The sequence below is a fragment of the Notothenia rossii genome (assembly GCF_949606895.1).
Source record: "Notothenia rossii genome assembly, chromosome: 3".
Taxonomy (NCBI): Eukaryota; Metazoa; Chordata; class Actinopteri; order Perciformes; family Nototheniidae; genus Notothenia; species Notothenia rossii.
In genome coordinates, this window is record NC_136901.1 from 91,081,601 (window position 1) to 91,091,219 (window position 9,619).

Sequence of the window (9,619 nt, forward strand, 5' to 3'; positions counted from 1 at the left end):
GACATGCGCACTGAAGAGACTTGCAATTATTTGCCCTGGACTTCTGCTTTCAGACGTAGTTAATTATGAAGTTATTACCCCATCCGATAATAATCCAATGCAGAGGCAATAATGTAATATAATACATTATGTTATATATATTATATATTGATATAGTCTTAAAGTTACAACTGGCCCTTTGATTGCAACCATAATGCTGACGTGGCCCGACATGAAATTGAGTTTGACACCCCTGGTCTAGAGAATCCAAACAGTTCTTATCATGGCGGACACTTTGAGTTTACTCCATTAGGAACACTCCTGACTAAAATTGACAATTCGACCTCAACCCTAGTTTTTTGACCGCAGCGTAATACCACTGAAAAAGTGGAAAGAACTAAAGAAAACTAGTGTGAGAGAAAGTGGAAAAAGTCCAAAAACATACTTTTTTATTGCATTGTGTATGCATTTCCTCATTTATCAGATTTGCACTTTTCTAGTGTACATATTTGTGACATAACTTGCAAGCTTTCAGTAGAAATGAGGCATGAAGCAGACAATTCAACCGCATCGCTGGTTTGTTGACCGCAGCGTAATACCACTTGGAAAACATGCAAAAGGGGTAAGAACTAAAGAAAACTAGTGTGAGAAAGAGGTCAAATACATACTTTTTTCTTACATTCTTTATATGCATGCATTTGAGTTTGCATACGCGCCATATTGAGACATTACTTGCATGCTTTCAGAGTAGATGAGGCGTGAAGCAGACAGGTTGAACTGAAGCATCATTTAGATCAGATCGTGCAGGAGAGACTGAACAGAAGGTGAGCTCCATGTTTATCTCCTCGTGTTCTCGTAAACATAACCTGCTCGAAATGGCTCCCCTGAGGAAGGCGCTTTAGTGTCAGAGAGCTCGTACAGTATAAGTGACAAAACACAAACAGACAGAGTGGGGAGTGTTGCGGGAGGAACATCTGTGAATGAACTCCGCACAAAGAGGACTGACACTCAGAAAATAAAACGTAAGAGGCTTGATGTGACACAATTTCTACGCTTTAGATGGATTCCAAAGCCCTTTCAAAGTACATTTCCTTCAGAATCAGCCAGTTCTTTTCTCTGATTGAGGTGTTTACCGGAGGCTTTTTTTTATTCTGAGTAATATAACTGCTGACGGAATGAGAGGGAAAGCATGGGCTGATAGATGTGCTCACTGGCTCGGAAACTAGGGCTGTGTTTACGCCTATTTGTTGATATTGTGCTTTAGTGGCGCATAATCCCAGACAAATTTTCAATTAAAGTGGACCTATCATGCTATATTTGAATAATATATTGTAGGACCATACCTATATAAGGCATATTTATACTTTTTATTTTTCAAAATACCAAACAGATCATGCATTTTAGCCATTCCTCATTTCGCTCAATCTAACACTGTCTTTTCCTCATGGGCTGATTCTGTGAGAACAGCACCACCTACAGGCCTGGCATATGTACTACAGCGTCTCCAGCGCTTTCCAACGGCAATGTCCGTGGCTGTCTCCTCCTGATTGGTGGAGTTGGCCCAATAGCCGTAGCCCCACTTCTGTGACATCATAGAAGCGTTCAAATCTGGATCAGTCTGTATCAGATCCGTTGCAGCCCCTTTTTAAGAGATTTGGGTATGGAGGAAAATAGAGAGGGTTGTGTTTTCTGACACTTGGTGAGTTCCCTAGAACACCGGGGACACATATTCATGTTTACAAGACGTAAAAAGTGCATTTTGCATGATAGGTCTCCTTTAAATTAGCACAGACCAGTTGTCACACAGGAAGCCTGGAGCTCTTCTGGCCCCGGGGAATCGGAGGGCCTCAGGTCAGTCTGGAGCATTGCCTGGGATAATAACAAGGGACACAGAAGGCGAAACTCCAGGGGTTATCCGACCAGTAGCTTTTAAGCTGTTCGTGCAGTGGACACAGAAATGGACGGACATCCTTTTCTGTTCAATGCTCTCAAACTGAAGCTGTTTTAGCTCTCATGCTGATTATCAATGGGATACATTGTCCAGTGTATCCTAAGCTGAAGGAGATGATAAAGGAAGCATTGAAGCTCCTTCCTTATCGTCTATAATCCAAACAGCTCTAATCATGGCTGACACTTGGCAAAATTGACAATTTGAACGCAACCGTAGTTTGTTGACGGCAGCGTATTAACATTTAAAAAATGTGCAAAAGGGGAAAGAACTGTAGAAAAAAAATGTGTTTGTGTCTCACACTGAAGCTGATTTCACTCTCATTTGGATTATCAATGGGATAAATTGTTGCGATTTGTTGAGGGAGAAAGGATTACCAGAACCTCTGTGTTTCATCATTTTATAACAAGTGTAGGTGACACTCGTACTGTTTCCTGATTGGCTGATGCTTTTATTCGCTTAGGACAAATCTACTGCAATCAGGAAAGTGCAATCACAATATGATATAAGGTTATTTAAAAATACAAAAGGGAGTTTAAGAGGACATATGCTCATTGTCAGGATGATATTTGTATGTAGTGTCTCTACTTTAAAGAGTCCTCTCCTGCTGATGTTCAGGTGTATATCAGAATGTAGTGTCTCTACTTTAAAGAGTTCTCTCCTGCTGATGTTCAGGTGTATATCAGTATGTAGTGTCTCTACTTTAAAGAGTCCTCTCCCGCTGATGTTCAGTTGTATATCAGTATGTAGTGTCTCTACTTTAAAGAGTCCTCTCCTGCTGATGTTCAGGTGTATATCAGTATGTAGTGTCTCTACTTTAAAGAGTCCTCTCCTGCTGATGTTCAGGTGTATATCAGTATGTAGTGTCTCTACTTTAAAGAGTCCTATCCTGCTGATGTTCAGGTGTATATCAGTATGTAGTGTCTCTACTTTAAGGAGTCCTCTCCTGCTGATGTTCAGGTGTATATCAGTATGTAGTGTCTCTACTTTAAAGAGTCCTCTCCTGCTGATGTTCAGATGTATATCAGTATGTAGTGTCTCTACTTTAAAGAGTCCTCTCCTGCTGATGTTCAGGTGTATATCAGTATGTAGTGTCTCTACTTTAAAGAGTCCTCTCCTGCTGATGTTCAGGTGTATATCAGTATGTAGTGTCTCTACTTTAAAGAGTCCTCTCCTGCTGATGTTCAGGTGTATATCAGTATGTAGTGTCTCTACTTTAAAGAGTGCTCTCCTGCTGATGTTCAGGTGTATATCAGTATGTAGTGTCTCTACTTTAAAGAGTGCTCTCCTGCTGATGTTCAGGTGTATATCAGTATGTAGTGTCTCTACTGGGACATGTCTCCATGCTTTAATGTTCAAAAAGCTATTTATTGTTCTCATGCTGTCTGTGCTGCAGCACCTCTTTTCACCCTCTGTCTGAAACCAGAGCCCAGTGTGCCCTGATTGGTTAGCCGGCCAAGAATATTATTTAATATCTTAGCAATTTTAAATAGCTGTCACAAAAACATATATATATATATATAATTAACATTGTTTTTGCTGGGACACCAAATGTAACCACAATTCTGAAATGACCCATATGGATTACTTGTCAACATTACTCCAACTTCCCTTGACAGAGAATGTTCGATGTATTTTCAGAAACTTGCTTCTAGAACAGCTTGTGGCCAAACCAGAGGCATTTAGACACAAAGTCAGGGGTCAGAGGTCACAGCAGTAGTTGGACTGCCAAGTCTTTTCTCTTCTGTTGTCGTCTCGGTGAGTTTAGTTTGCAGATTGTTCAGCCGTGCCGCTCTATAAGCCTCCTGCTGACACCACGCTCAGAGGCAAAGCACTTATTAAACAGCCGCTCTGAACTCAGCAGCCGCTCACACATGACTTAACATTTCTGCAAGCACCTTGCTTTTTTGCATGGGAAGTGCTTAAAAACTAAAATCCAGCGGCGGCCGTGAGAATGTGTGGGTGGGGGGGGGGGGGGAGTCGCCGCTACTCAGCACTCCCCGGGATTAAACTGTACACATCAACTCCGCAAACAGGCAGAAAAGCCGACTTTAGCTGGAAAAAAGGAGGCAATGAATTTAAATTATGCATGAAGCAGAGGGCATTTTGGGAAATAAGCGCCATTCCTCGTGAGGACCCGGCACCCACCTTCCATAAGCCCCCAGCCTCGGGTATCAACGAATGATCTAATGTCACGCACAGAAGAAAGGTTACTTTCTGCATACGCATTGATATTTCTGCTTCCATCTCTGACCTTTTGCTATTCAAAGCTGTGATTCTTTAAATGCGAACTCAGCCCTGCGTCTCTTTGTCTGTCGGTTTCTGTCTGTCTCCAGGGCGCCGGCATTAAAGGTAAAAAGAAAGGGGAGAAAGGGAGGAATCAGTATCAAAAAAATCCATTGATATTAGAAAATAGACACATGTGGAATCCTCTGTTTCTGTCATGTTGAGGAAAAAACAGCTGCAGTGTTATTTTTGCCTTAATTGGCTGTTTGTGCCACATAATTACCGCTTTAGTTCCTTCCTTCTTTAAATCAGCTGATCCTGTTTCACGCTCAGCGCCCCGTGTTTGATATGTGGTTTCCGTCTTTCAGCGACAAATCAAGCAAACGTTCCTGGCATTTTGCGAACTATTACTGACTTTAAAAATACGCACTGAGCTTTAATTAATTTCCTTCTAATTGAGAGCTGTGTGTGTGGATATAGGGATCAGAATCAGAAACGGGTTTATTGCCAGGTAGGTTCACACATACGAGGAATTTGACTCTAAAGTCAGTATTAATCATTATCACCAGCTCCTGCCAAGCAGCTGAACTGGCAGGTGTGTCGGATGTTAGGAAGGATCAAAACAACATTACAGAGGTCTTTACACACTGAAATACAAATGTTTACCCGTCTAACCTCTACCAGTCTTCTGAAAAACAGTACAGTTAACTTTATTATCTCAAAGGAAATTGCCCCCAGAAAACACAATCAAAGTGCAAACAAGCATCAAAACAGACACAACACAAATATACCCAAAGCGGGGGGGAAACAATCAAATAAAAGACAGAAAACGCTTCTGGGCATTTCAACTCCTGACACTAAACACCTGGAACAGAGTAACATTAGTTTATCCCATTAGTTTGAAGCCTCGAGTTTGGTATTTTAACCGTCGCCATCTTGCTTTTTAGAAACCAAATGTACAACCAAATGCTGGAAAAGACGTTTTGTTGGCAACTTTAAAGAAGTCAAAACACTGTCAATCAAACAGTAGCCCCGCCTTAAAGCATAACCTCCTGTCAAGTGTTACCATTAATTACAAAATAAATATGCTGTATGTAATTATAATAATTGACTGACATAACGAATTAAGCTATAAGTAGGGTCATTTTCTCGTAGACGTCGATATAAGTGACTGCAACCATTTGTCGCCCCCTGCTGGATATAAGAGAGAATGCAGGTTTAAAGCACTTCCGCATAGCTTCACCTAACGTTAAACATTACACGTCATTTTGTTAAACGCTTTTATTCAAAGCGACTAACATACATTCAGTACTGTGGACAATCCCCACAAGAACAATTTGGGGTGAAGCGTCTCAGGTTCACAATGACATGCTGACTGCAGTGGGACTCGAACTTGCTACACCCTGATTCGAAGTCCAGCACTCTATCCATTGAGCCACAGCCGTTTCACTACAAAAAAATGCAATAGAGTAGAGCTTGTTCTGTAAAGGAGTCACAACATTTGGGACGACTGTTCGGTCGATTTTCCATCGGAAGGATTGGGTTATCCCATTAGTAAATACCACAACGACTTCATCTCGATTTTCCCCCTTATCTGTTTTATTTTATATTTATTATTATTATGTGCAATGCCTTGTTTTAACATGCTTCTGTGATAAAAATGTCCCAAATTCAGATCAATAAAGTAAATCTTATGTTCTGTCTCTTCCACGTTACTCATACTGGATAACATACTGTAAAAAACAATGACTAAGAAATAATAAATAGTTGCCACTTCCTGGTTGAACTCTACACACCGACTTCATCTCCATTTCCCACCTTCTCTGTTTTATTTTCTATTTGAAGATCTGTATATGTTCACGTTACTCATCCTTTCTTTGTATCTCTGTGTTTCCAGACCTCAGGCCTCTCCCCGACGTGGCGATGACCGGTAACTGCACCCACGAATGCACCGAGTTCGGCCACTCTGACTCCTGCTGGATGCCGGGCGGCGAGCCTTCCCCCACTCGCAAGGTGTCCCTGAATGCCCCCTCCAAGGTTTCCACCTTCGTGCCTTACCAGGAAATGGAGGGGCAGGAGCAGCTGATGGCCAACGGCAGCCCCAAGCCTCTGACGGAGGACCGTGGGACGGGTACTGGAGGTTCTGGAGGTGGATCCAAAGTGGCCAACATGCGGTTCATGACCCCCTACAGCAGTGCCTACTCTGGAGACCCGTCCGGAAAAGACTGTGAGCGCGAAGACATCCCGTTGAGCCAGGCGGTCGAGTTTCACTCCGCCACGACTCCAACCGGCCAGACCTCCAAGAGGGAAATCTACCTGTGAGGGGCGAAGAGTTCCACGTTAAAACCACCTCCCTACGTGTAACCGGTCTGGTGTGACGCCACATTTATCTATGCGTTGTGTCAAATAAAACGACAGGATTTATTATCTGTGCAAAACAGAATATAATAATTACAGCAGGAAATGGCTTCACCAGCTTTTCTACATCGACACCTCTCCTGAAGCCGACTCAGGAAGCATACACAACATTCTAAATAATTAAATTAACATATTTAACACAGGGGTGTCCAAACTACGGCCCGGGGGCCAAATGGGGACCATTGAATCGGCCCTTAGCAAATTGAAAAAGTATAATGGAATATGGGCCACAAATGAAACGTGTGCTTGTCTTATATTGTACTTCTTAAATATACATTTGGAAACATTTTCTAACATATACAACAAGCTTGAAATAGACCCTTCCTATTCCTCCTTATTATAATCGATCTGAGGCTTCTGTTTTAAGGGATGAGCTGCCAACACTCACGAGCATCCTTTACCGACATTTGATTGATTTTGTTAACTTATAACTGAACTTATGAGGCGATACACCTCTAGTGAGTGGCCCAGCCCTTCTGTATGTGGCCCTCGGTGAAAAAAGATTGGACGCCCCTGCTTGAACAGATATACATTTATCCATGGTGGCAAATTCGTTTTTTTTTTGTTGTAAATTAATATATAAAAATAAACAATTTACAATTACACATCACAACGCAGAGATAATTGTGACGTCAAACCAGATCGGTTACATTCACCTGATTTTCCCCCGTCGCTGCTCGCAAAAACCACAAGTCCCGCCCCCTCACCTTCGCCCCCTGTGCCTAAAATACTACCAACGCCCCTTTCTTCCTTTTTATAACTGCATCCACCAGACAAGGCTTTAGACCCTCGCCCACCTCCACCCACTGCCTCCTCCACCCTCCTCTAGAAACCAATCAAATGTAAAATAGAATGAAATCAATCGAAGCAAAACACGCGGCGACTGCTGCTGCGGAAGGAATGTAAACTACGCCACATCGTTGTGATAATTTAATGGGAAACTATTTAGCTACTCACGTATTTGAGTTGGATTTTTGTGCGTTGCTTTAGGCTTTGTTGCTGTGTTGGAACAGAAAAATAAAAAACACCTTCGGGGAGGAGAAGGAAAGAACTGTTTGTAAATCCTACTTAAGTATACTCTGTAATGCTATCTATCCTGAATATCTTTTTGGATTTGTTTGATTTGTTTTTTTGTTTTTTTTTCTCTGTCGTCTCCGAAGCCTCCGGGAAATACATTTTTCCGAGCCGTGTTGCATCAAATCAACCAGGCTCGGTTTTTATCAGGAACAGCTTGTCGTCAACATAAGACGTTTGTAGGAACGCAGCTGTTTTCTAACCTCCGGAGTTGCAGTTTTTTCAGGTCTGTTAATGTTTTTCTTTTTGCTGTGAAGAGGTCTTTTTTCAGTGTACAGAGCTGTAAATACTACGAACAGTGACAGAGGGAACTGCTGTGGCTGTGAGCGTGGATCTGGTCTGCAGAGCTTCATGTAACTTCCGATTGATGGACTGAAACTTCTGCATGTACAGAGGAACGACGCCTCCCACTGCAGGAACCCTCGACTCTTGAGCATCACCGACGGTGCCGAGTTACAAACACAAGACTCTTTATTTTAAAACGCTCTACAACTTTACTACTCGGATCAATTAGGGTGAAAGAAGGGTCGAAACCATGCGCACCGATATCAAACCATTCATAGCCGAACGAAGCCAGGGGATCGGTCAAAGCTGAGTACATATTGTATTATTAATGCTCTTGTCAGTAGTATACCATGAAAGCAAAACCAAACATGTGTGTGAAGGTTAACTTTATTGACACGGAAAGCTATCCAAAAAAAAAGTCACATTCGAAACATGTATTTTGGTTTTCTCTGTATAAAAATATCCTTCATTTATCAATATTTCAACTTTTTCCACCTACAGTATGAGTACCTTGTAAAAATATGTCAAACAAACTTTCACATGTGGGACGTTTAAAAGTTTTTATATAGCTATGTCTTTAGGCTGAGTGATCGTTGTGGAGATGAAATTAAAAATAGTCTATCAAGAAAAAGTGAATTGGCCAGTTTTTTGTTTGATCCATCGTGTGTACGTTTTGAGGTCAATCCGAACCGTCAGACAGTAATTGGCTCTTTGTTCATCGATGTGTTTTCTTTTTCATTTTCGAATCACCCTAACCTGCATGTCTTTGGGTTGATAGAGTTACTGTGCAATGGTGACTTATCAATTAGCGATGAATCAATTATAACCTTCAATGCAAAGGTTTTCTTAGAGCCTGGAAATGAGTGGAACATAATGTAATGGTGCGCTGCTAGCAGATTGGTTTAGAGGTCATTTAATTCAAAAGGGTTCATCCTCTGAGGAGCAGAAATGTCCGCGGGCATGCTGATGATTTCCTTTGGGTATTTGAGTGAAAGCCGAAGCGTCAAATTAAGAAAGATCAGGGTCTTTTCATCCTCTGGGAAACGTGAATATTAACCGTTAATGTAACTACAACCTGCCCCGTTTCCACGGAGATACTGAACCTGGTTAAGGACCAAATGATAAGTCAATATGTCTCAGCAAGCTTAAGTTTAGAAATGTGCGCTAGAGGCAGGAGCATCAGCCCAACATTTTGTATTTGAATCCTTTGAGGAATATGAATGATCAGATTTATTGTTATTAAAAAATGCGCATAAGTTATGAGTTTGGATTTTTTCTCCAATTTGTTTTGGACATACTGAACCTGGTAGACGATCAAACCAAAGTCGAATTTCAGTTTGAGTTATTCTGATGGTGCGGCTAGATTAAATGTCTCACCCTCTGTACAGAGCCAATCGTTAAAATATCTTACCCTAACCCTTAAAACACATAATCACATAACCATTGCTAGAACACAAAGACTTAGTAAGTAAATACACAAAAGAGGTGTTAAACTGTCTGTTGTGGTTTCAGCAGTGAGTCTCAATCCACCTCTGCACAGCTGTGGTGTGTGAGAGAGTGTGTGTTTGTGGAAAGTACGTTTCCCTGCTGTGTTTTCGAGCCTGAAGGAAGATCTCTCTGGTCAGCGTTGCCTCTCGTTAGTTCCCACCTCTGTACCCCCTCAGTGTGAGGCCAAGCAATTTGGCATTT

At 41.7% G+C, this 9,619-nt stretch overlaps 1 protein-coding gene across 1 annotated transcript in view; it reads left to right on the forward strand.

The window, feature by feature from the left end:
* The window catches only part of LOC307031193 (protocadherin-1-like), a 238,401-nt gene extending 229,840 nt beyond the window's left edge, over positions 1-8,561 (forward strand). The window contains 1 exon segment of the mRNA XM_079668078.1: positions 6,051-8,561. Coding sequence (XP_079524204.1) covers positions 6,051-6,475 — 425 coding nt within the window. The 3' untranslated portion in view covers positions 6,476-8,561.
* Positions 8,562-9,619: the final 1,058 nt, after the last annotated feature.